Here is a 27,943-nt window from a genome sequence, read left to right as displayed (position 1 = left end):
CTCCCCTAAAGATGGGAAACTAAAAAGATCACAAAAACTAGCTTCCCCAAGCTTAGACTTATCCATAGCATTAGCAGTGATTGCGTTCATACTAATAACATTGCTACTAGCATGCAATTGAGGCTCCATAGGTTCTTTAATTTTTGCATCACACAATTCATGTCTTAACTTAGGAAATAAATTAAAAAGCTCATAGTTGTATTCCATTATGCCTTACTAGTGTAAAACAAGAAACAAAAAGATGCAATTGCAGGATCTAAAGGAAATAGCTTCGAGTACTTACAACGGTGAAAATAGCTTAGTAGCCGAGATCCGGAGTGTGAAAATAACCTTAGAGTGCATGACAGATCAACATAACCAAACCAAGTACTAACATAGCATGCACACTGTCACCTTCACATTACGAAAGGAGGAATAAATCACATCAATACCATCATAGCAATAGTTAACTTCATAATCTACAAGAGATCACAATCATAGCCCACACCAAGTACTACACGATGCACACACTGTCACCATTACACCGTGCAGGAGGAATAAACTACTTTAATAACATCACTAGAGTAGCACACAGATAAATAGTGATACAAAACTCATATGAATCTAAATCATGTAAGGCAGCTCATGAGATCATTGTATTGAAGTACATAGGAGAGAGATTAACCACATAGCTACCGGTACAGCCCCGAGCCTCGATGGAGAACTACTCCCTCCTCATGGGAGACGAGCAGCGTTGATGAAGATGGCGGTGGTGTCGATGGAGAAGCCTTCCGGGGCACTTCCCGTCCCGGTGGCGTGCCGGAACAGAGACTCCTGTCCCCCAGATCTTGGCTTCGCGATGGCGGCGGCTCTGGAAGGTTTTCTCTGGTTTCGTCGAACGTGTCGTGGTTTTTAGGTCAGGGACCTTTTTATAGGCGAAGAGGCGGAGTCGGAGGGGCAACGAGGCGGTGACACACTAGGGGGGCGCCCCCCCTGGGTCGCGCCGCCCTGTCATCTGGGGGCCCAGTGGCCCCCCTCTGGCAACTCTCAGGTGTTATGGAAGCTTCGTGGGAAAATAGGATGCTGGGCGTTGATTTCGTCCGATTCCGAGAATATTTCCTTACTAGGATTTCTGCACCAAAAACAGCAGAAAACAGGAACTGGCCCTTCGGCATCTCGTCAATAGGTTAGTTCCATAAAACGCATAATAATGACATAAAGTATGCATAAAACATGTAGATACCATCAATAATGTGGCATGTAATATAAGAAATTATCGATACGTCGGAGACGTATCACCTACTCGAGGGCGAGTATGAACTAAGCCATGGGATGCTTGATACGTCTCAAACGTATCTATAATTTCTTATGTTCCATGCTAGTTTTATGACAATACTCACATGTTTTACATACACTTTATATCATTTTGATGCATTTTCCGGCACTAACCTATTAACAAGATGCCGAAGCGCCAGTTCCTGTTTTCTGCTGTTTTTGGTTACAGAAATCTTACACAGGAAATATTCTCGGAATTGGACGAAACAAAAGCCCACGGTCTTATTTTCCACGGAGCTTTCCAGAACACCTAAGGGGATACGGAGAGGGGCCAAGGTGGCCCCACACCACAAGCCGGCGCGGGCCCAGCCCTGGCCGCGCCGCCATGTGGTGTGGGCCCCTCGGCCGCCTCCCGACTCTGCACTTTCGCCTATAAAAACTCTCCGTCGCGAAAACCCTAGTACCGAGAGCCACGATACGAGAAAAGTTACTGTGACGCCGTCGCGCCAATCCCATCTCGGGGGATTCTGGAGATCACCTCCGGCACCCTGCCGGAGAGGGGAATCGTCACCGGAGGGCTCTACATCATCATGCCCGCCTCCGGATTGATGCGTGAGTAGTTCATCCCTGGACTATGGGTCCATAGCAGTAGCTAGATGGTTGTCTTCTCCTCTTGTGCTATCATGTTTAGATCTTGTGAGCTTCCTATCATGATCAAGATCGTCTATTTGTAATGCTACATGTTGTGTTTGTTGGGATCCGATGAATATGGAATACTATGTCAAGTTGATTATTGATCTATCATATATGTGTTGTTTATGATCTTGCATGCTCCCCATTGCTAGTAGAGGCTCTGGCCAAGTTGATACTTGTGACTCCAAGAGGGGGTATTTATGCTCGATAGTGGGTTCATGCCTCCATTGAATGCAGGACGAGTGACGGAAAGTTCTAAGGTTGTGGATGTGCTTGTTGCCACTAGGGATAAAACATCGATGCTTTGTCTAAGGATATTTTTGTTGATTACATTACGCACCATACTTAATGCAATTGTCTGTTGTCTGCAACTTAATACTGGAAGGGGTGCGGATGCTAACCCGAAGGTGGACTTTTTAGGCATAGATGCATGCTGGATAGCGGTCTATGTACTTTGTTGTAATGCCCTAAGTAAATATCATATTAGTCATCATGATATGTATGTGCATTTTTATCCCCTCTTTATTTGTCAATTGCCCAACTGTATTTTGTTCACCCAACCTGCTATTTATCTTATTGGAGAGACACCACTAGTGAACTGTGGACCCCGGTCCTTTCTTTTACATCTGAAATACAATCAAGTGCAATCTCTGTTCTCTGTTGTTCTTCACAAGCAAACATCATTTTCCACACTATACGTTTAATCCTTTGTTTACAGCAAGCCGGTGAGATTGACAACCTCACTGTTAAGTTGGGGCAAAGTATTTTGGTTGTGTTGTGCAGGTTCCACGTTGGCGCTGAAATCCCTGGTGTTGCGCCGCACTACACTCCTTCACCAACAACCTTCAGGTGGCCTTCATCTCCTACTGGTTCGATAACCTTGGTTTCTTACTGAGGGAAAACTTGCTGCTATACGCATCACACCTTCCTCTTGGGGTTCCCAACGGACGTGTGCTTCACGCGTTATCACTGACCAAATATATTTCACAGATCATACATAGAGCAAAAACCAGCCTAAAGGAAGGAATGCAGGACCGATTATACCTATTGTGAATAACTGTTTATGGTAAAAAAAAAACATGTAACAGTTGGCTAAATCAGTGAAGATTCTTGAAAATTAGAAGAAATGTACAAATATATGAAGCAATCCTCTTTTGTACAAGACGTAAGTAGACATATATTTCTGTTATCAATTATTTTGTATGGTTTTATCATATATATTTTAATGCAAAGAAGAGAATGGTAGTGAGTCCAGATGGTGGTACAAAATGTGTTATTAACCCAGAGGTGTACTTTCAAGTTACACAAATCCATTAATACGTTTGCATAGAGAGGTATCCGTTGTTTTACTCTCATCCTACAATTATGTATTTGGACATCATAGCGATCTCCTATCTCTACAGAAAGATCATTCGCCACTATTTACGTTCTTCATAACATTCCATAGCATTATTACCGTGCGTGATATACATTATTGTTGACCAGTAAGTTCAATGCAGAATGGCAGGCGTGCAGTAGGGGCCCGTGAGCCACCCATACGCGATCGAACGGTAGGCAGCCTCGGTCAAGTGAATGCCGTCCCAGTTCAAGTAGTTCTCGGGATCCCCACAGGCACTTGAGCCGGACATGCCACACCTCGCCTGGTTGTTGTAGTTGTAGGACCCTTCCCCGCTCGCGCCGCAGCAAACTTTCAGGCCGTATTTCAATCCTGAAAAACACCGTGCAATGTGAATCTAGGTAGCATTGGTGAAGAATCTAGTGAAAGTTGCATGAAATTAAAATATACATTTCAGTTTTTGGCGAGGGAAATAAATTGAACTCTTTTCCAAATAGATTTTCGCCCTACTATATAAATATAACAATCACACGGTACAAACGAGCATTGTGGGGGCCACAACACAAACAAGCCCAAAAGAAAAAAACCCAGAAAGAAAAAAGAAACTAATGCCTACACCGGAAGATCGACGTAAACAAAGATGGCCCGTAACTGCCGCATCCTCCGGAGAAGTCCCACCATGCTCCTACCACACTGAAACGCCACATATCAAGCAACACCCTTTAACAAACAAGCAACGACAACGCCACTACTGCCCCAACTAGTCCTAGGGTTTTGCCCGGTATGTGGAGGGGAGTGGTAGGGGTACACCCGGCGCCTTCCAGGAAGGAAATGGGGCACCCGCGGGCGTCACTGGGTCGGTATCAGACGAGCCGATGGTGATTCCTCCCGACCCCCAAAACCACAACCCCAGACGATCTGGAGTGCTTCACCCAACCTACGGCCAACTAGCACACGCCACCACGTCTTGAAACCACCCTCGCTGTCTCGCCGTGGTCACCATCGCGAGGCTCGTAGTCGCCGCCTTCCTCTGTCGGGTACTCCATCGCTGGCTCGTGCTCGCACGACGGCAGCAACGGCAGCTGGTGTGTCTTGTGTGGAAGCGCCGCGGTAGTGCAACCAATGGTCCACCCGCATTTTGGAGTGGGAATACATACCCCGCCCAATCCTTCGATGGCTGCTCCGGCTTCTCTTCTTTCATTGTCGGCACCTGCCCTGGCTCTGATGGCTCCTCATACTGCTCGTAGTCGTCGTCGTTGAGGCCCTCCATGTGGGCCTTGATGGATTGACGATGATCTTCATGTGATGCTTGGAACCATTGCGCCCACAGAGATGGATCGACGGTGGAGGCAGGGTCCTGCTGTAGATCCGACGGGAGAAAGGCATGGTGTCGCATGATCTCTCGACGATGAGCCGGGCCACGTGTGGGGATGGTTGGCACCGACACACGTGCCTGCTTCATATGCCGTTGTGGGACGTTTGGCCATGGCAGCGGGTGGCCTTCCTCCGCGAGCTACCGCGTGATCTTGACCTCCATGTACATGCGGCGTTGAGAGCGTGGTTTGGGATTTGATCATGGTGGCCTGGCCACCGGGGGGCGGAAGAAACATCGGCCGCCACTGCTAAAAGACGACCCCACCTCGTGGTCATTGCGACCGAGAAAGAACCAACGGCCCCTTCGCCCTTGCTACGTATAGCCAAGGTTTTTGCGCGGGCTAGGATTTGAGTGGAGATGGAGAATGAAGTGGAGTTGGAAGTGGTGGGGATGATAAGTTGACATCCCCATTTAAGAAGCACCAGGAGGTGGGTGACCGTGTGGACCCACGCCAATTCCTCTCCAACGGTCACCGATGCACGGGCTCACGAAGACCAAGGGAGGACAAGGCTAAAGCAAAGCCAATTGTTTGCAGTTTGTCGTTGGACCTTGCCATGATTCCGCGCAAATAGATTCGGATACCATCTACCCGATTGTGGGCCTCCGTTCGAGATGCCCTAATGTCTATACAGCATCTCCCCGCAACATCTCGTGACACCAACGTCTGCGATATCAGTCTACCACTTCTCCTCCCTTGCGTCTCTTTCTCTATTTCCAGCAGTTACGATATGACGCCCGTTTGATCGATGCCGTCCCCTTCGGCGCTAACATCCTAACTCGTGAGCTCGCCACCGACCATTCTCTCCTATATCCGTTTAATTTGGATAAATCTGACAACGTCACGGCAGCCGCTTGCAGCTTTTCTTTGCGCATATAGGGAAGGAGAAATTAATGCCCTACAGCTATAAGGGTTTGGTGATGTCTTTTTTCGCCTCTTTCCTGCTAGACTGGTGTACAACCGTACTACACACCGTGTACATATCTGGGGAGAAACGATCATGCGTAGGACACTTGCAAGCGCGAAGCCAAACAAGCTGCCCGGCCTGTGACAATTCGGACACCTCCACTGACGTCCGCGTATTGATCTACTCGCAGGAGGCAGCCGGTGCTTACGTTTTTTTTTTTTTTTTGCGGTGGAGCTGGTGCTTACGTTAACTGCTTAATTACTGGAGTACGTATACTATTTTTGCTAATGCCACGAAAATAGGTTCATTGTGTGGAGTAGATGCGACGGCGTGATCGAGCATGTACTTACCGAAGCTCACCGGAGAGCGGACCATCTCCGTGACCTGCGAGTAGAAGTCACCGTACATGAGCCTGACGCCGGTGTGCTTGCTCTGGAGGTCGCAGATCCCCTGCCTGAGCAGCTGGTTATGGTAGATGGACAGGTCGTTGAAGCGCTTCAGGCAGCCGTCCCCGTCGTAGTCGCTCTGGTTGGAGCTCCCGTACAGTGTCAGGTACAGAGGGAAGCACCCGATCGGCAGCACGCCCGGCACCACCACCTCCACGGCGCCCAGCCCGATCAGCGTCTGTGTAATTTCCCGCGTGTACGTACTTAAAAAATTGGCATATATGTCGGCTCGTAAGTTTTCAGGAATTACTGTACCTCTACACCGCCTGTGATCTTGTCGATGATTTGCGGCACGTAGCTGATGGCCTCGTCGACGCCCTTGCCGCCGAAGATCGGGGCGTTGTAGTCGTTGCCCCCGAACTCGCCCAAGATGAACAGAGAGCCGTTCAGGTAGCTCTTGCAATCTGCAGACACAGAGTGGTTCGGTGCTACAGCATTTAGGCACATTCCTTATATGCCACATGATCAAGCTCAGTGAAATCGAGAATCGAAGGCGTGGAGCACTCACCAGCGGCGCTGCCGCAGATGGAAGGCAGGAACTGCCGAAACCACTGGATTTGGGTGTCCAGGGCGCCGTTGTTCCATATCCTGCTGCCTAGGCCGCGAGACTGGAAGAAGTCCAAGTTCATGCTGGTGGCGCCGATGATGGCCATGTTCGCGCCTTTCTTGAAGTCGGTGCCGTTCGCCTTGGACGGCGGGAGCAGGGGCAGACCGAAGAACTCAGCTGCACAAGTACAGTACACAAGATCGTACTACTCCTTAGTCCATACTCCATACTACTTGACAGTTGATATGCACACTGTACAGATGCGCGCCAAGGTTAATTACATTTACATACCTAAGAAATCGACTAAGACCCGGCCATCGGAGCAGCGTCCGGTCGGGCGGCCGAAGTAGGTGTCGCCGTACGGCGGCTGGCCGTTGGTGAGCCACGACGGGCAGCCTCCGGTGCAGAGGTTGCCGGTGTCGGAGATGGAGTCCCCGAAGTTGTATATCGCGTTGTAGCTCCGGGAGGAGGAACCATGCCGGGCAGCGGTGAGGAGGAAGATCAGGACGGACACCACTGCCGCCTTGGTCAGCATTTTTGCTAACTTGCCTGATAGAGATGACGTCCAGAACGTTTGCAGCTGTGCGCTTGTCCGATATCCTCTGGCTCTGGCCTGCCTGGAGTTGAAGATGCATCGACATTTATAGGCTCCATCGATCTGAAGTACAAGTACGTCACTGCAGATTTGAACTGTACGTGTGTCACTCTCGCCGTTCCTCGGTGGTACGTTGATCGGTTGATCCACACGGCGGACCACGGGCGGAGTGCTGGTTGACGTGAAAACTTTGCGGCAAGTTTTCCAATTCTGATTTGAATCCGATTATAAAATGGATACTAACAGAATAACAGAATTTTACATGTATCTCGGCGGCCGGTTGATGTCAAAACTTTGCCATCAAGTTACTCTAATTGGAACCCAGTTCGGAGATACGTGGTGCCCTGCATGCCCAGCATGCATAAATAGCCCCCTGAGGGGAGACGCAGGACGTGCTCGGCCTTGACCTCTCACACAGAGAAACTCCATCCAGCAAACCCTAGGTAGCAAGGAGCACCATGGAGGAGACGCAGGACGTGCGCGGCCTTGGCCTCTCACCGGGGTTCAAGTTCGACCCTGACGACGACGAGCTGGTGGAGCTGTACCTGCTGCGTCGGATCCTTCGCCAGCCGCTCCCCTTAGACGGCGTGATCTGCGAGGAGGACGATCTGCTGAGCGCGGCGCCATGGGACCTCCTCAAGAAACACAAGCGGGAGGGCGACACCTTCTTCTTCGCCAACGGACACACGAAGCACGACAAAGGAAATCGGCAGAAGCGAACCTGCGTCGGCGGGTCTTGGGAAGGGCAGAAGCCCGTCGTGGACGGCGAGAGGCTGCGCGTCCCCGGCATCGGCGGCACGGATGAGATCACCTGGAGGAAATACATGCTCAACTTCCACCGCAACGGCGAGAAAGGTAGCACGGGATGGGTCATGCACGAGTACTCGATCACGGCCCCGGACCATCTCGCCTCGTCGTCGCAGAGGCTGTACCGTATCCGGCTCAGTGGACATGGCAAGAACTCAAGGAGGGAGCGCGGCGACGACGGTAGCGCGCACGAGACAGCAGAGCCCGACCTCATCTCTGCGGCCAACCCTGTCTTCCCTGCAGCGGAAGTGGTAGATGATGAAGATGGTGGCAACGCATGGCCGGCTACTACGGCGTATTCAGATCAAGTCTACGAGTACGAGTACGGTTGGATCTTTCCAGGTGCGGACGTTGGAGGATATGCATGGCCTGGCGCCCCAGGCGTGATGAATGAGTACGATGGTGCAGCAGCGCAAGTGTTGGATCTTGTAGATGATGAAGATGACGGCAGCGCAAGGCCGGCCGCGACGTCGTGCTCAAATCAAGTCTACGACTACGGTTGGAGCTTCCCTGACGCGGACGCTGGAGGATACGCAGGTCCTGGAGCTACAGCATCACCAGATCAAGGAGCCCCAAGCCTGATGAATGAGTACGGTGGTGCAGCGCCGGCGGTAGAGATGGTACCGTTTGGTCAAGGATCATTCTCCGGCGATGAGTCGCTCATGGATTTCGAGCTGCCGGATCAGCAGGACTTCAACATCGACGACGAGTTCACGGATTTCGAGCTGCCAGATCAGCTGAACTTCAGTATCGACGAGTTACTTGGCTTTGTAGCCCCACCTGCTGGTTCGGAGGCACTTATCCTTGATCAGTATTCCAGCGCTGGCGTGCAAACGCAATCTTCGATGCCCGCGCAAGGCATGTCGTTGTAGCTTGATTATTGATCGGCACGGGAGTTAGTGTGTGTATTAATTGTGTAACGTAGCTAACGATTTGCTTACACTTGTTTGTAATGCTATGCACGACGGCTAGCAACAAGCAAGGAATTCGTTGTAACCTTTCGTGAACTCTGTGAATGACATGTTGGTGTATTAATACCTGATCATCAATAGATTTTCAGATTGCAATACTTACATCAGCATTTTTTTTTTCCTTTTAATTTATCTTCTGAATGCATCGGTACTTGATAGATGATGAAATATATTTTGGGAGTGTGATGTGCATGATGCATGCTCATGAGCAAGTGTTCATTTGGTGTGTATCCGTATGATCTTTTTGCTATATTGTGATCCAAATTCATATACTAAAGGGAGGCTAACTTCCAACAAGCGGAGCAAGGCCCTTTGCAGTACGGATCGTTGTCACCGCCTATATATACATCTTGTAAGCCGCAGCGGTGGGGCCTCTGGCCGCGCCGGCCTGTGGGGTGGGCCCCTCGGCCGCCTCCCGACTCTGCCCTTTCGCCTATAAAAACTCTCCGTCGCGAAAACCCTAGTACCGAGAGCCACGATACGAGAAAAGTTACTGTGATGCCGTCGCCGCCAATCTCATCTCGGGGGATTCTGGAGATCGCCTCCGGCACCCTGCCGGAGAGGGGAATCATCACCGGAGGGCTCTACATCACCATGCCCGCCTCCGGATTGATGCGTGAGTAGTTCATCCTTGGACTATGGGTCCATAGCAGTAGCTAGATGGTTGTCTTCTCCTCTTGCGCTATCATGTTTAGATCTTGTGAGCTGCCTAACATGATCAAAATCGTCTATTTATAATGCTACATGTTGTGTTTGTTGGGATCCGATGAATATGGAATACTATGTCAAGTTGATTATTGATCTATCATATATGTGTTGTTTATGATCTTGCATGCTCTCCGTTGCTAGTAGAGGCTCTGGCCAAGTTGATACTTGTGACTCCAAGAGGGGGTATTTATGCTCGATAGTGGGTTCATGCCTCCATTGAATCTGGGACAGTGAGAGAAAGTTCTAAGGTTGTGGATGTGCTGTTGCCACTAGGGATAAAACATCAATGCTTTATCTAAGGATATCTGTGTTGATTACATTACGCACCATACTTAATGCAATTGTCTGTTGTTTGCAACTTAATACTGGAAGGGGTGCGGATGCTAACCCAAAGGTGGACGTTTTAGGCATAGATGCATGCTGGATAGCGGTCTATGTACTTTATCGTAATGCCCTAAGTAAATCTCATAGTAGTCATCATGATATGTATGTGCATTGTTATGCCCTCTCTATTTGTCAATTGCCCAACTGTAATTTGTTCACCCAACATGCTATTTATCTTATTGGAGAGACACCACTAGTGAACTGTGGACCCCGGTCCATTCTTTTACATCTAAAATACAATCAACTGCAATCTCTGTTCTCTGTTGTTCTTCACAAGAAAACATCATTCTCCACACCATATGTTTAATCCTTTGTTTACAGCAAGCCGGTGAGATTGACAACCTCACTGTTAAGTTGGGGCAAAGTACTGTGATTGTGTTGTGCAGGTTTCACGTTGGCGCCGGAATCCCTGGTGTTGCGCCGCACTACACTCCTTCACCAACAACCTTCACGTGGTCTTCATCTCCTACTGGTTCGACAATCTTGGTTTCTTACTGAGGGAAACCTGCTGCTGTACGCATCACACCTTCCACTTGGGGTTCCCAACGGGCGTATGCTTTACGCGTCAACAAGCTAAATTTCTGGCGCTGTTGCCGGGGAGATCAAGACACGCTGCAAGGGAAGTCTCCCACATCCAATCTCTTTACTTTGTTTATTGTCTCTCTTTACTTTACTTTATTTTCTGTTTTGTTTGCTTTCCTTATATCAAAAATACAAAAAAATTAGTTACTTGCATTTACTTTATTCTATTTTCTGTCTTGTTTGCTTGCTTTATATCAAAAACAGAAAAAAATAGTTACTAGTTTTACTTTAATTCTGTTATGCTTAGTTTATCTTTATTACTGTTAAAATGAATACTCCTGAGAACACTAAGTTGTGTGACTTCACTAGCACAAATAATAATGATTTCATATGCACCCTTATTGCTCCACCTGCTACTACAGCAGAATTTTATGTAATTAAACCTGCTTTACTAAATCTTGTTATGAGAGAGCAATTTTCTGGTGTTAGTTCTGATGATGCTGCTGACCATCCTAATAATTTTGTTGAACTTTGTGAAATACAAAAGTATAAGGATGTAGATGGAGACAGTATAAAATTGAAATTGTTTCCTTTCTCCTTAAGACGAAGAGCTAAAGATTGGTTGCTATCTTTGCCTAAGAATAGTATTGATTCATGGACTAAATGTAAAGATGCTTTCATTGGTAGATATTATCCTCCCGCTAAAATTATATCTTTGAGAAGTAGCATTATGAATTTTAAGCAATTGGATAATGAACATGTTGCTCAATCATGGGAAAGAATGAAATATAACTACTTGGATGATCATCCAAACCTTCTATGCAGGATTGAATTTTTCTTCGAGGAACCTATTGGATTCAGCTGCTGGAGGTACTTTTATGTCCATCACTTTGGGGGCGGCAACAAAGCTTCTTGATGATATGATGATCAACTACTCTGAATGGCACACTGAAAGGACCCCGCAAGGTAAGAAGGTAAATTATGTTGAAGAAACCTCCTCCTTGAATGATAAGATTGATGTGATTATGTCTATGCTTGTTAATGGTAGATCGAATGTTGATCCTAATAATGTTCCTTTAGCTTCATTGGTTGCCCAAGAATAACATGTTGATGTGAACTTCATTAAAAATAATAATTTCAACAACAATGCTTATAGGAATAATTCTGGTAACAACTATAGGCCATATCCTTCTAATACTGGTAATGGTTATGGTAATTCTTACAACAATAGTAGGAGTGTACCCTCTGGTCTTGAGGTCATGCATAAAAAATTTATTAGTACACAAACTGCTTTTAACAAATCTGTTGAATAAAAGCTTGGTAAAATTGATGTTCTTGCTTCTAAGGTTGATAATCTTGCTGCTGCTGTTGATCTTTTAAAATTGAAAGTTATGCCTAATGAAGATAAAGATATTAAGTCATTTGTTACAGCAAACGCCATACAAGTTCGAATTAATAAAAATATTATATTGATGGCTGAATTGCATGCTAGGTGGGAAAGAGAAGAAAAACTAGCTAAAGAGAATAATGTAGCTAAAGTTTGGACTATTACCACCACTAGTAATGATGATGCTTCACATGTTGCTAAACCTCCTACTATCAATGGTAAAATAATTGGTGTTGGTAATGTTTCTACTCCTAGTGCAAAGCGTGCAAAATTGGCTGAAACTGCTGAAACTGCTTGTGATAAAAGTGCTGAAATTTTTGAGAATATTGGGGGCACCGATCCCATTGCTTTATATCATAATGGTTTAGATTTTGATGATTGTCATATCTCTGAAGTTATTAAGTTCTTGCAAAAACTTGCTAGAAGTCCTAATGCTAGTGCTATAAATTTGGCCTTTACAAAACATATTACAAATGCTCTCATTCAAGCTAGAGAAGAGAAATTAAAACTTGAAACTTCTATTCCTAGGAAGTTGGAAGATGGTTGGGAGCCCATAATTAAAATAAGGGTCAATGATTTTGATTGTAATGCTTTATGCGATCTTGGTGCAAGTATTTCTGTTATGCCAAAGAAACTCTATGATATGCTTGACTTGCCACCATTGAAAAATTGCTATTTGGATGTTAATCTAGCTGATAATTCTATAAAGAAACCTTTGGGGAGGATTGATAATGTTCACATTACGGTTAATAATAACCTTATCCTCGTTGATTTTGTTGTCTTGGATATTGAATGCAATGCATCTTGTCCCATTATTTTGGGAAGACCCTTTCTTCGAATTGTTGGTGTTATTATTGATATGAAGGAAGAAAATATTAAATATCGATTCCCGCTTAAGAAATGTATGGAACACTTACCTAGAAAGAGAATGAGGTTACCTTTTGATTCTATTATTAGAACCAATTATGATGTTGATGCTTCATCCCTTGATAATACTTGAGTTACACTTTCTGCGCCTAGCTGAAAGGCGTTAAAGAAAAGCGCTTATGGGAGACAACCCATCATTTTATTTCTGCAATTTTTGTTTTATATTTGTGTCTTGGAAGTTGTTACTACTGTAGCAACCTCTCCTTATATTTACTTCATTGCATTGTTGTGCCAAGTAAAGTCTTTGATAGTAAGGTTGATACTAGATTTGGATTTCTGCGCAGAAATAGATTTCTTGCTGTCACGAATTTGAGCAGTAGTCTCTGTAGAAAAATCAAAAAAATCTGCCAATTTACGTGCGTGATCCTCAGATATGTACGCAACTTTCATTCAATTTAGGCATTTTCATATGAGCAAGTCTGGTGCCACTTTAAAATTTGTCTTTACGGACTGTTCTCTTTTGACAGATTCTGCCTTTTATTTCGCATTGCCTGTTTTGCTATGTTTGATGGATTTCTTTGTTCCATTAACTTTCAGTAGCTTTGTGCAATGTCCAGAAGTATTAAGAATGATTATGTCACCTCTGAATATATGAATTATGCACTGACCCTCTAATGAGTTTGTTTTGAGTTTGGTGTGGAGGAAGTTTTCAAGGGTCAAGAGAGGAGGATGATACAATATGATCAAGAAGAGTGAAAAGTCAAAGCTTGGGGATGCCCCCGTGGTTCATCCCTGCATATTTTAAGAAGACCCAAGCGTCTAAGCTTGGGGATGCCCAAGGCATCCCCTTCTTCATCGACAACATTATCAGGTTCCTCTAGTGAAACTATATTTTTATTCCGTTACATCTTATGTGCTTTACTTGGAGCTCTGTTTGCTTTTGTTTTTGTTTTAATAAAATCGGATCCTAGCATTCTTTGTGTGGGAGAAAGACACGCTCCGCTGTTTCATATGAACACTGGTGTTCTTAGCTTTACTTTTAATGTTCATGGCGAAGGTTGAAAACCGCTTCGTTCATTGCTATTTGGTTGGAAACAGAAAATGCTCCATGTGGTAATTGGTATATTGTCTTGAATAATTTGATACTTGGCAATTGTTTTGAGTTCTCAAATAGATCATGTTTAAGCTCTTGCATCATGTAGATTGAACCTATTAGTGGAGAATTACCGTAGAGCTTGTTGAAATTTGGTTTGCATGATTGGTCTCTCTAAAAGTCTAGATATTTTCTGGTAAAGGTGTTTGAACAACAAGGAGACAGTGTAGAGTCCTATAATGCTTGCAATATGTTCTTATGTAAGTTTTGATGTACCGGTTCATACTTGAGTTTGCTTCAAACAACCTTGCTAACCAAAGCCTTGTACTGAGAGGGAATTCTTCTCGTGCATCCAAAACCTTGAGCCAAAACCTATGCCATTTGTGTCCACCATAACTACCTACTACATGGTATTTCTCTGCCATTCCAAGTAAATTGCTTGCGTGCTACCTTTTAAAATTTCATTCCTTGTCTTTGCAATACATAGCTCATGGGAAAATAGCTTTAAAAACTATTGTGGTATTGAATATGTTGCTTATGTATCTTATTTCTTATAAGTTGCTTGTTGAGCGGTAACCATGTTTCGGGGACGCCATCAAGCTGTTACACCTTTGTTGAATATCATGTGAGTTGCTATGCATGTTCGTCTTGTCTGAAGTAAGGGTGATTTATCATGATTAAATGGTTTGAGTATGCATACTTGTTAGAGAAGAACATTGGGCCGCCAACTAAAGCCATGTATCATGGTGGAAGTTTCAGTTTGGACATTAATCCTCAATCTCTTATGAGAATATTATCTGTTGTTGAATGCTTAAGCATTAAAGAGGAGTCCGTTATCTGTTGTCTATGTTGTCCCGGTATGGATGTCCTCAAGTGGGATCTATCAAAAACGAGAAATCAAATGCGATCTATCTCCTTGGACCTCTGTACAGGTGACATAGAGGTACCCCTTTGTGACACTTGGTTGAAACATATGTAATGCAATGATAATCCATGGAAATCCGAGCTAATTAGGACAAGGTGCGAGCACTATTGGTATTCTATGCATGAGGCTTGCAACTTATAGGATGTCTTATGCATAACACATATGAATTATTACTACCGTTGATAAAATTGTTTCTATGTCTTCAAAATAAAAAGCTCTAGCACAAGAGTAATCTCTGCTTCCCTCTGCGAAGAGCCCTTTCTTTTACTTTATGTTGAGTCAGTTTACCTACTTCTTTCTATCTTAGAAGCAAACACTTGTGTCCACTACAAGAAAAGTTGCCATGGCCGACGAAGTTGAAGTCGCGCCGTGGTTGTTGGTGTACCATGGCCGACGATTTTGGGTATGTCCGTTGTGCATGTAAAAACGTTTTTTTTTCTCGTTTTTGAGGCCACCTAGCCCGACGAAAACGGCCAAAACGTTGCGTATGGTGGCCCGGGACGTGGTGCATCTCGAATTCTCGGGTTCGCCGGCCGAGTCAACGCAAATCCGCACTGCCGAGGGATGTAGGGCCCAGATGGCAGCCTCTCTGGCATTGTTTTTTTCTCGATCGCGCCATCTCGTTCAACGCTCTCCGATCGAGCCGTTTACGATGCAGGATCATGGGTCCCGCATGTCATCCTCTATGAACCAAAATTCTTTCTATTCTTGGATTTTTTTGACCCCCGATTTCTGGCTACTTCCTTTTTCTTTTGATCCCTTGCCGCCTTGGAAACCTTGACACCGCTGCTGCTAATTGGGACCCGCATGTCATCCTCTATGAGCAATCAACTTTCTTTTCTTGGAGTTTTTTTTGGCACCTCAAATTTGGTCACTTGCCTTTTTCTTTCGATCCCTTGCCGCCTCTCAAACGGTGATACCGCTGCTGCTAAATGGGACCCGCATATCATCCTCTATGTACTATAAATCTTTCTTTTCTTGGATTTTTTTGGCACCTCATATTTGGTCACTTAACTTTTTCTTTCGATCCCCTGCCGCCTCTCAAACGGTGAGACCGCTGCTGCTAAATGGGACCCGCATGTCATCCTCTATGTACTATAAAACTTTCTTTTCTAGGATTTTTTTGGAACCTCATATTTGGTCACTTGCCTTTTTCTTTCGATCCCGTGCAGCCTCTCAAATGGTGATACCGCTGCTGCTAAATGGGACCCGCATGTCATCCTCTATGTACAATCAAGTTTCTTTTCTTCAATTATTTTTGGCTCCGATATTTGGTCACTTGCATTTTTCTTTCGATCTCATGCCACGTTGAGGACCCCGCGGGCTCATGGGACCCGCATGTCATCCTCTATGTACAATAAAATTTCTTTTCTTGGATTATTTTTGGCTCCCGATATTTGGTCACTTGCCTTTTTCTTTCGATCCCGTGCAACCTCTCAAACGGTGATACCGCCGTCGCTAAATGGGACCCGCATGTCATCCTCTATGTACACTCAAGTTTATTTTCTTGAATTATTTTTGGCTCCCGATATTTGGTCACTTGCCTTTTTCTTTCGATCTCATGCCACGTTTGAAACGTTGAGGAACCTGCCGGCTCATGGGACCCGCATGTCATCCTCTATGTGCTATAAAAGTTTATTTTCTTGGGTTTTTTTTCACCCTCTGATTTTTGGCTATTTCCTTTTTCTTTTGATCCCCTGCCGCCTTGGAAACGTTGAGTAAGCTGCTGACTCATGGGACCGCATGTCATCCTCTATGTACAATCAACTTTCTTTTTCTTTTGATCTCAAGCCGCATTTGAAACGTTGAGACCGCTCGTCGCTAATTGGGACCCGCATGTCATCCTCTATGTACAATAAAGTTTTTTTCTTGGATTATCTTTGGCTCCCGATATTTTGTCACTTGCCTTTTTCTTTCGATCTCATGCCGCCTTTGAAACGTTGAGTAAGCTCGCTGGCTCATGGGTCCCGCATGTCATCCTCTATGAACAATAAAAGTTTCCTTTCTTGGAGTTATTTTTGACCCCTAATTTCCGGCTATTTGCCTTTTTCTTTTGATCTCCTGCCCCTTTGAAACGATGACGACGCAGCTGGCGGGTCGGTCCCACATGTCATCCTCTCGTGAACAATAAAAGTTTCCTTTGATGGATTTATTTTGAACCCCTAATTAATTTCGGGATACTTCCTTTTTTCCTTTGATCCCCTGCCGCCTTGGAATCGTTGAGGATGCTGCTGCCTCATGGGTCCCGCATGTCATCCTCTCACAACGGTAAATGTTTCTTTTCTTGGATTTTGTTGACCAAACGATTTTTGGCTTATTTTTTCTTTCGATCTCCTGCAGCCTTTAAAACGTTCAGGGCGCTGCTGGCTCACGGGTCCCACATGTCAACCTCTATGAACAATAAACGCCGAGGATGCTTCGCTGCCTCATGGGTCCCGCATGTCATCCTCTCATAACGAAAATGTTTCTTTTCTTGTATTTTTTACCAACAGATTTTTGGTTTATTTTTTCTTTCCATCCCCTGCCGCCTTTAAAACGTTGACGACGATGCTGGCTCATGGGTCCCCGATGTCAGCCTTCCGTACAAGAAACATGTGATATCTTGATTATTTTGCACACAATAAACATTGTATTTCGCTCTGAGCTATTGCAAACGGATAAATTAAATCTTTATTTTTACATAAACAAACTTATATGTTGAATCTCCTTGTTTTGTGTTTTTGCGAAGCATAGGACTTTCCTGTTTTTTTAGAAAAATCCGAACTTTCCTGTTTTGGAGTGGGCTGAAATTGTACGAGTCAAAAGGCCCAGCAGGATAGTTCGAAGGCCCAGATGTCCAGATGCAGCCCAATTGAAATCTTTCTTTTCTTGGATTTTTTTCACCACCTGATTTCTGGCTACTTCATTTTTCTTTTGGTCCTGTGCCGCCTTGGAAATGTTGAGACCGCTGCTGCAAAATGGGACCCGCATGTCATCCTCTATGTACAATAAAATTTCTTTTCTTGGATTATTTTTGGCTCCTGATATTTGGTCACTTGCCTTTTTCTTTCAATCTCATGCCGACTTTGAAATGTTGAGGAAGCTGCTAGCTCATGGGTCCCGCATGTCATCCTCTATGAACAATAAAAGTTTTCTTTGTTGGATTTATTTTTTACCCCTAATTTCTGGCTATTTGCCTTTTTCTTTTGATCCCCTGCCCCCTTTGAAACCATGACGACGCAGCTGGCAGGTCGGTCCCACATGTCATCCTCTATGAACAATAAAGGTTTCCTTTGATAGATTTATTTTTTACCCTAATTAATTTCTAGCTATTTCCTATTTTTATTTTGATCCCCTGCCGCCTTGGAATAGTTGAGGATGCTGCTGCCTCATGGGTCCCGCATGTCATCCTCTCAGAAAGGTAAAAGTTTCATTTCTTGGATTTTGTTTACCAATTGATTTTTGGCTTTTTTTTTTTGTTTCGATCTCCTGCCGCATTTAAAACGTTGACGACGCTGCTGGCTCATGGGTCCCCAATGTCAGCCTCCCCTACTGCAAATCCTCTTTCTGCAAGGTTGTATTTCTAGCTAGATAGCTAAGGTGGATTCGAATCGCCGTGGTTCGAGCAGCTCAGGTAAGCCTTCTTGCACTGATTAATGTAACTAGTGTATAGCAAGGTCAAGACATATGGCTTGGTGTAATGAATCTATTTGAATCATGTTGTGGATTCAATTTGATAGTTCTCTAATAGGTCAGCCAAAATAGAAATTAAGTTTTTTTCTAAAACGGAAATGCAAATTAAGATGAACACAAACATTAGTTATCATAATAGCTGATCATACATACATACTTGCTAAGAGCAAAAGCTTGCGAGAGTTTTACCACCCATACAATTAATTAGCAGTTCAGATAAGATAACCTTATATAAGTATAACTACAAATGCATTTGCTAAGGGCTCATGGGACAATAGAACTAGACAACCGCAAACTTGATGACCAGCATGTCACTGCGGCATCGAAAGATCTTGACCTTCAAATTTGATCCAATGCGAAGTTTGGCACCGTCAATGAACTTTTTCCACCTGGAAGTAACGACTAAGCGGCCATCTGTGGGACTGACGGTGTACCGTCCCTCCACGGTGAGACCTTCACTCTCCATGACGAGGGAAATCTTTCCCCTTCGGCCAGCATTGAGATCCTTGGCGATACTTTTAGGCAATTTTTGATTCAAAGCAAGAGATACCAACAAAAATTAGTCAATGGCACCAATGCACTGAAGACTGAACCATGTGAGACTTTGAGCGAGAGAAGACATCAAGATAAGAGCGAGTTATGTTGTCATATACTCACGAACATAGCCTTCGGATGCGTCCTGGTCACCACACGGGTGGCCACAACAATGAGCCGAGACCTCGGTGATCCGGCCGGGCGAGTGCGGGAGCCCGGGCTGGTACACGAGTTGGTGCCGATGCGGGAGACTCGTTGGGCGGGTGCAATAAACGGTGCCTCTAGAGGAACCGGTGCTCGATGCAGGTGATCGTTGGGCAGGTGCGATGAACGGTGCAGCTAGAGGAACCAGGTCTGATGCGAGAGCTCGCTAGGCGGGTGTAGTATATGGGGCCTCTACAGGAACCAATGCCGATGTAGGGGCTCGCTGGGTAGATGCAACAAACGGTGCCGGTACAGGAACCAAGGTCTGATGCGAGGAGAGTGGGAAGCCGGTGCCGGTGCTCGGTGTGGGTGCCCTTTGTGACATCCGCTCCTGTTCCATCGTGGGATCTCGCAGCTTTGATCATGTTAAATCCAGCAAGCTAGAACAGAGGGAATGGTTTAGAACAACTGCTCAGAATGCAGTAATCAAAGGATATGAGTACAAAAAAGTTACATATTATATATTTGGAAGTGTCTCCAACTCTGTAAGCAGTTACGTATATCTTCCCGTTTGAGATTCTGATCCTCAGCTCGTCGACCTTCTTCAGACCTTAGTCAAAAGCAAACTTTCTCCAATCATGTCCATACAAATATGTGATGGCCTGCGTCTTGTAGACATACACCTCATAGACCGTGTAGGTGTTCATCAATTTGCCATTGCCATGCATAGTGAAAGACCCTTCATGCGGACACATCCGGTTAATCATTGGACGAAGTTCACAAGGTACGATCTGCAGGTGAAAATTGATACTAATGTAAGAAGCAGGAAGACTAAAAACAAGACTTTACTATATGCCAATTCATGCTAAACCACCGAGAATACATACCTGTAACTCGTGAAGGAGTTATTAGAAAGGTAGATAGAGCCATAGGAGGTGTTATATGCGGGGTATGTACATGGGCCCGCCATATTCCCGCAAGCTCGGCATCGGGATGGTGAAGGAAACATGGGAGGTACTACTGGTGCGTAGCTGTAATGTCCCAGGTTTAGAGACGATCGAGGGGTAGATTTTAGAAAGGGATGTGCATTGCATTGTAATTTACGGGGAAATTTCGCGCTTTTAAAACAAAAATGCATCGAAGGGGGATAGGTTTCTCTCTCGACACCTTACAGGGTTAGGGTTTCGAGAGTGCGATGAACTTGTTCCTACTTGTCTAAATTAGGGTTTTGAGAAGAGAGAAGTGATAATTGCATTGAAATCTTAAGTTGTATGATTGAATTACAAGTTAAGTGGTATGATTGAATTCAAACCCAATTTGAATTTGAATTTCAAATTCAAACATCAAATAATCATCACATAATTCAAATTTGAGATAATTTCACAAACAAATACCATTAAGCAATAATATAAGTAATACAACTATTACACTAAGCTCAATAAGGAAAACTTGGGCTTTATTGATCATCACACACATAATACATTGTCTTTACAATATTCAGATTTGAATTATGGAATTACAACAAATTACAAGAATTAAATAATTAGAAAAAGAAAAGAAAAGGAAATTACAATTCAATGATCTATCCTAACACTACAAATTAATCTACATTCAGCCTTGTACTTGATGATCTCCATGATCCTTGGAGCATCAGGTTGATCCCTGCAAACAAAAACAACAAAGAGCACATTATGCCAAGTGGCATTGCCACTTGGTAGGTTAGCAAACAATTGAAATAAAGAGGATATGATCAAGTCTCTGCCGAGCAGATCCATGCCACAGACAGAACCAAGTCCAAGTGCACAGCACTAGCACACACACACAGCTAGGCTGCTCACACAGCAGTGTGCATGCAGCACACCACACACACACAGCTGGTGAGTCACAACAGGCTGCCAGGCCTTGTTGTCGACCAGAGATGGAGGTGGAGATCATATAAAGTCTCCACAGTAAACCCTAACCATTGCCATCGACAGGCAGCAGTGGTAAGCCACCAAGAACAGCCAAGAACAGCCAAGAACACAAGAACAGCTTGAACAGCTACTGCTGTTCAACATATCTTCACCACCACAGCAAATAACCAGGAAGCATCAAGCCACAGGGAGGAGCAGGGCAAGCCAAACAAACCACCAGAAGCAAAACCTCTACACCAACATCAAATTCTAGGAGCTGGAGTGAGGTATACAAATCATCATGAACAAACCAGATGGTTTTGTTCATAAATAAGCATATGCACCAATCACACATAAGCAAAAGGGTAGATACCCTATGTTTGTGTCATCCTATGGCTATCTAGTCATTTGGTTCAAGCAAACATAGAAAACAGCCAGTAGAGATCATCCAGGGAACACTGGTTGTGTCTACACATGGACACAACCAGAGAAATCCAACATGGATTCAAAACCCTGGCCAGCTACCAGGCTCACTTGACAACCAGAGCTAGCTAAGCCATCAGACATGATAGACTATCATGTGTCTATCTAGGTTTATCAACATCAAAAGCATCTGGCAACCAAAAATGGTCAGGCCAGTAAGCAACAATCCACCACAGCCAGTTCCTGAGAGGGGGGAGCTACCATGACAGCACCAAGTGGCTGTCAAGGCTACCTCAACCCACAGCCACACCTCTAGCCAGCACATCATCACCCAAAGAGGGTTCAGTAAGAGCTAGGGTACCCAACAGATGTTGGCATCTCTCTAGCTAAATCATTTCAACTGTAAGATGATCACAACTGCCAGCAGTTCACATCATTTATCCACTTAGCCAAGTAAAACAACACACATAAATGAATATACAAGAAATTTACACCAGAACTTTGCAGTGGATCCAATGGAGCACTGCAAGCAACAGCAGGCACTGGATCAGGCACAACCTACACCAGCACAAGGCATGGTGATACCCAGACACCAAGATAAGCACCAGTTAGCCACAGCAGGAAGCACAACAGTTAACCATCAAGCTAATGATGATTAGATAATCATCAGAGCTTGCTAACTCATACTACTGATTGCTACAAGCCAAGCATAGCATCATAAATAAATCAGCCACTGAATAATTACACACAAGTCTTAACTGAATAAACAGATACTGAAGTCATAATCATATGATTGTATCCAGAAGCACATCCAAGGCTTGATGAACCACCGGATCATGATAAACAAATAAAGCACTTAGTGCTCATCCCCTAATCATACAATTAAACCAACAGTAATGCTCAATTGAGAATATTCATGAATTTGAGCACAAGGAACAGCATACCATTGCCCTGGCACTTGCCAAATTGCAAGTAATGCACACAGAACCCAAGCCGAGAGCGAGCAAACATGAACACACATGATATCCGAGCAAGCTCGAGTAACAAGAACAAAGCCACGAGAGGAGAATTAAGCAAGAAAGGAGAGCATGGCAACCCATTAGATTAGGAATGCTTGCACAGGGATATGGCATAACATCACCCAGCAATAGCACATGCTCACTGCAGGCAAGCACAACACAGTAGCAAAGCATGAGCATGAGCACGAGCATCAATACAAGCACCTGAACTAGAACTAGGCCATGGTGGCAGCAGTAGCACAGCTAGAACCATGGAATTAGAGCAAGAGCAATAGTTAGAAGCGCAACAGCAGCACACACGCATGGAACAGTCTCTCCATGGGGAGAGGCAAGCCCAGTACGCAAGCAAAAGCACGGAGGAGGAAGAAGAGCAAGCACAGGGGGTAAGAGAGAGGTGGCGCACGTACCTGGAGCAGCAGCACAAGGCGTGCCATGGCGGCACGGCGGCACGAGCCACCCATGGCAGCGCCAAGCCGCACCTGGCCTGGCGACGCCGAGCGTGAGCGCCCCACGGCAGCACTCACGGCAGCACCACAGCAGCACCACGGCGGCGCCACAGCACCTGGAGCGTCGGCGGCGACGAGATCGCCCAGGGCACTCCACGCCAGGAGACCAGAGGCGAAGGGGGCGAGGCGAGCAAGCAGCGCAGGACGAATCGCCGCGGTGGATCTGAATCGCCGTCGAGTGGCGGTTCAGATGCGCCACACCTCGCCGGCGGCGACGGCCGAGAGACGGCCGGAACAAATCGAAGAAGACGGCGGCGACATGCGTCGCCGCGAGGAGGTTAGGGTTAGGGATTCGGACACGCGCGAGAGAGAGAGAGTGAGCGGGTTGGGCCGGACCGAGTGGGTCGGCCAAACCTAACCCGTTGGGCCACCTTACAGGTGGGACCCAAGGGTATTTTAGGCATTTCACAATTCCTAAAAATGCAGAAACTTTGAAATTCAATAGAAAATTGATAAAAACTCTTAAAAATAAATTAAAAATATGAAAAAGGATCAGCATAAAATTCTCTATTTAAATAAAATATCAAACAGAGTTTTTGAAGACAATTAAGAAGAAGTCTTATTGTGATGATTTAAATAAGAATTTAAACCACATAAATTATTTTCTAAAATGAAAATAAGTCCATTAATGTAATTGGATTTTAAAAACACCTTGACAATATTTCAAGGTTGTATTTATCCTAAACATAGTATCTCCAAAACTATCTTAGTAATTACCTCTCACATAAAATGATAAGACATCGGAAAGGGGGGAAACAAACCCTAAAAATGGAAAGCATGCATAATTGCTTCTTTAACCATTGCCCTTATCGGACAATGATGCTATTTTTCAGAGACAGAGGACAAGGGTCGGTCCACACCTTCCAAGCTGCAAAACTTTGCGGTGTTCGAGGCAAGTTCATCACTTGCTCATGTCATTTGAGTATTTCTATCAAATTACTTGCAAAGTATTATGGTTATCACTATTGCATAAAAACCAAAACCACTACTTTCATAATTATGAATATGACTATGTGGTGGGCAATGGAACCATGGATTGTGTTGATATGGTGGAGGTTCCATTGCACGGGTTTATATCCATCTAGGATTAAACAACAAATGTCGCCGATGATTCTTGTGCCGTAATACCCGTGTTAACCATAAGATCCGGAGTGGGACGGAGTAGTCAAAAGTGTTTCCACCTCTCGTTCATCAACGGATGCGCTTACCGTAGCGAGTTGTATACGGCGGAACAACCGGAGGGTGGGGATCCCATTCTAATTCCCCACGATAAAGCATTGCTTGCCGTAGCGATTGTGTCTTGCGGAACAACCGGAGGGTGGGGATCCCATTCTAATTCCCCACGGTAATGTGGTCTATGATGGGTTGCGGCTACCGGCGTAGGAGTGTATGGTAGAGCCCAACGACGTCGTCGTGGTCGGGGTCCACCCTGAAATTACGGGAATAATGGGACCGGCGTGGACCCAGGGTCGGGGCATGCAACAAAGGGTGGGTGTTCGAGGTAGCGGAGGAACATGATTGGCTAGACCTTATACCGGGCCTCACACCGAAGGAAGTGTGGACGGGAAAGCTGCCCGGTTGGCACCAAGGTTAAGATCTCTTATGGGTAAAGCAACACACCTCTGCGAGTGTAAAGAAGCGTGACTCGTCACTCCCTGTTCCGGGATTGAGGAGCTGCGAACGCGGCCGGAAAGGAGCTCCATGAAGTTCTAGTAAACCGGTGAAGGTCGACGGACATAGCTCTTTGAAATAAAAGCAATCTCTTGAAGAAATGTTTATCAAAACTTGCATTGGTATTAGACTTTACGGTCTAATATCGTAGCTAGTGCATTAAACACCTCTTATCTATAGTGAACTTGTTGAGTACGCTCGTACTCATACCACTCTTAAATCCCATGCTTAGATTGTCTAAATCGTCTGGAGGAGAACTACGACAACAATGAAGGAGCCGAGATCATCGGCTATGAAGAACCTGACCTCTCAGGAGGTGTTGAAGGCGTAGACTATCTCATAGTCTACGGATCCGGGGAGGATTCCGGAGAAGATCAAGCCTAGACATCCAGTAATAGTAGTAACCGAGCAGCCCGAACTCTTAGTATTTAGCTGCTCGATGAAATAAATGTTTAGTTTAATGAAACTCTGGTATTGTAAGTTAAGTTGGGTTCACCTCGAAACCAGGAGTATTCCTCTTAGGACCCAAGAGGAGCTCCAAGACGACATGTGTATGTTAATTGTAATAATATGTGAATGAGTTATGGACCCTGCTATGTTCGTTGTACTACTGCGAGGGATGTAATATTTGCGGAATGGTACTTCGTGAATGTTATATCAACGACCGGCATACTACAACATGCGGTGGTATGCAGGGTCACCACAGTTGGTATCAGAGCAAAAGCTTTGACCTTAGGTTGGAACCTAGTAAATGGGACCAAACGTTAGGAGTCAAATAGGATTAGTAAAGAATTCTCTAAAAATATGGTGTATATTCAATTGAGAATACAACAATCATATCTTTTAGTGTGATAATTCTTTATTATCTCTATTATGATGCATTATTACTAATCTTATAATCTTTCTATTTCTACAGCCAACATGGCAAGTTCACGACCGGGGAGAAACGTGAAAGTTATGGATTCCACACTGAACGAGTACCAAGGAGGACTTGCAGATATCCTACGAGCCATGTTCCTGGAATTTGGGTGCGATCCCCAGATTCCAGTAAAGAAATACATGTTCTATGATGGTCCGATATTGGCCAAGTGCAGGGTAGGACTGCGACTTCCCGAATCTTTGGGAATGAGCGTAGTCATGCCAGCTGGAGAAGCAAGGACAACCAACACAGCTTATCATATAGTTGTTATGAGAGCCATAACCGATATTCGGGAGCATAAGACGAAAGAGCTTATGGGTTCCGAATTCACACACATTCCTCATATGGAGGAGGACAATGATCCCATGCTCAACCACTACAAATATGCTAAACGCAAACCCATAGCAGCGGCAAAATATATGGATAATAGCCGCAATTTCATATCATTACTCTTTTAGTTGAACCATCATCTGATAGGAGCAATTGATACGATGCTTGAGGAATTCACTGAACCCAAGGAGGAGAGTAGGGGGAAAGAACCTATGGAGAATGTGGTGCACACACCAGTTTATTCAGCTGGTGATTATATCAGTATCGATCCACTTGCACGTGAACCTACACCTGCTACACCTGGGAACTACCTGGGTAGTTCCTATGGGGGATACGAGGGCGGAGAGGAATCCGGAAACAAGCAGCGTTCCGAGACTCCAATCGAGAATTCCAGGGGTTGGCGTTGGGGATATGATACTGGAACCCATAGTACTACTGAGTATTATGATGGAGAGATGAATGATGACGCAACAACCCAGAACCCGAGCTATCCTAGTAATGAAGGAGTGGATGGAGGATATCCGACACAAGTTGAGTCGGGTATGAGTTTTGGTAACCCTTATGGTGTGGCCACAGGAGACTACACCCGATGGGTGGACTATGATGCACTCAACGATCAGTTCGTGAACACTGATTTCTCCTTAGGATCATCATCGGATTCGGATTACAAGCCAACGGGGAGACCTTATGTTCCAGGGTCTATCAGGAGGATGACACGTTCGACCGGATGGAAGCCTGGAATGTACCGGGAGTGAAGATCGACTAGAGTCCACCAAGGGAGGCGAGGCTATAATACACTAGTACCACGTGTATTATAGTTTGTAGCATTTGTATAAATTTGTACATATACTTTAATAAGTGAGTTTGCATACTCACATCGACTTGAGTATTGTAATAAGACCACTTAGGTATGTATATACAGGGTATATGTTTTGTATGATTTGGATTTGCTTCTTGATTTCCATTGCGTGACTAGTTCTGTGCACAATGTTGAGCTCAGAAAACTTGCGCATGGAGTAATTATGTGTAGCACCCTACCTTTTAATAAAGGCAAGATACCTGTGTATAGTGCTATTCCCGGGATCACTGATAGCACACACATTACAAAATATAGTAATCATTGCAATAGTATCAAATTACTACATCGTTGATCCAGAGGATACAATAAAACCTTACAAATTGCATAGTCACATGGACTAGCTCGGAATAAACACAGCGGAAAGTAAATCAGCAATGAGCCTTCATCATCTTCATGTGCCACGAGCAGATCATGTTGGAATGTAGACTCGAGATCCTACCACGTACTTCTCCTCGGAAAATCCCGCACGTTTGAATATGCAGCCCCACGAATGGAGGTCAGTACAATGATGTACTGGCAAATGACACTTATATGGTGGCAGTTTTGGGCATGACTATCTACATGATATTTGGCAAGTGGAGTTTAGGCATATTTGCATAAAGCCAATTTTATCCTACATTTTATTTAAAACAAAACATTTTGAAAATCTTTGAATGATATTATGAAATCACACCATGGTTAAATCCTCCATGGGTTTTAGAATAATCACATGGTTACATCTCCCATGAGTTTTCAAAGGTGGATACAAAATTTTAAATACATTCATAAAACAATGATGAGATTCTTCCGTACATTCCTTGCCTAGAAGCTCAAATTGTCCATAACCGGGGACACGGCTAAGATCTTAGGTTTAACTCTCGAGAGGTTGTGCACTTTCACCTTACGACCCACCCTTCCCAAGAGAAGAAATGAGACAAGATCTTTCAGAAGGAGGCTTCAACCATAACTAGCTAGACCCGTTCCCGTTTGGCCGTCGCCACATCATCATGTCTAGCAACAAGTTTGACCTCACAACTTACTTAATCCCGGCAGAGCCCATAATACCATAAGGCTGCACTAGAAGCTAACTAAAACATGGACGACATATAAATCTCTTTAATCCTGAGTGGCCAACCACAAGTGAAACCCACGAGCTTAAAACCATTACAGATAATAAACC

The 27,943-nt window shown here is 44.8% G+C and overlaps 1 protein-coding gene across 1 annotated transcript; it reads right to left on the bottom strand.

The window, feature by feature from the left end:
- Nucleotides 1-3,437: 3,437 nt before the first annotated feature.
- LOC124664987 (GDSL esterase/lipase At5g45910-like) lies at nt 3,438-7,501 on the bottom strand. Its single transcript, XM_047202388.1, has 7 exons — nt 7,461-7,501; nt 7,284-7,361; nt 6,848-7,173; nt 6,518-6,733; nt 6,265-6,413; nt 5,914-6,187; nt 3,438-3,655 (listed from the first exon to the last, which is right to left on the bottom strand). Exons 1-7 carry the CDS (start codon nt 7,499-7,501, stop codon nt 3,438-3,440), a joined length of 1,302 nt encoding a protein of 433 aa, XP_047058344.1.
- Nucleotides 7,502-27,943: the final 20,442 nt, after the last annotated feature.

Source organism: Lolium rigidum, chromosome 6, assembly GCF_022539505.1.
Source record: "Lolium rigidum isolate FL_2022 chromosome 6, APGP_CSIRO_Lrig_0.1, whole genome shotgun sequence".
Lineage (NCBI taxonomy): Eukaryota > Viridiplantae > Streptophyta > Magnoliopsida > Poales > Poaceae > Lolium > Lolium rigidum.
The sequence above is the reverse complement of the archived record's forward strand: the minus strand, read 5'-3'. Positions and strand labels throughout refer to the sequence as shown.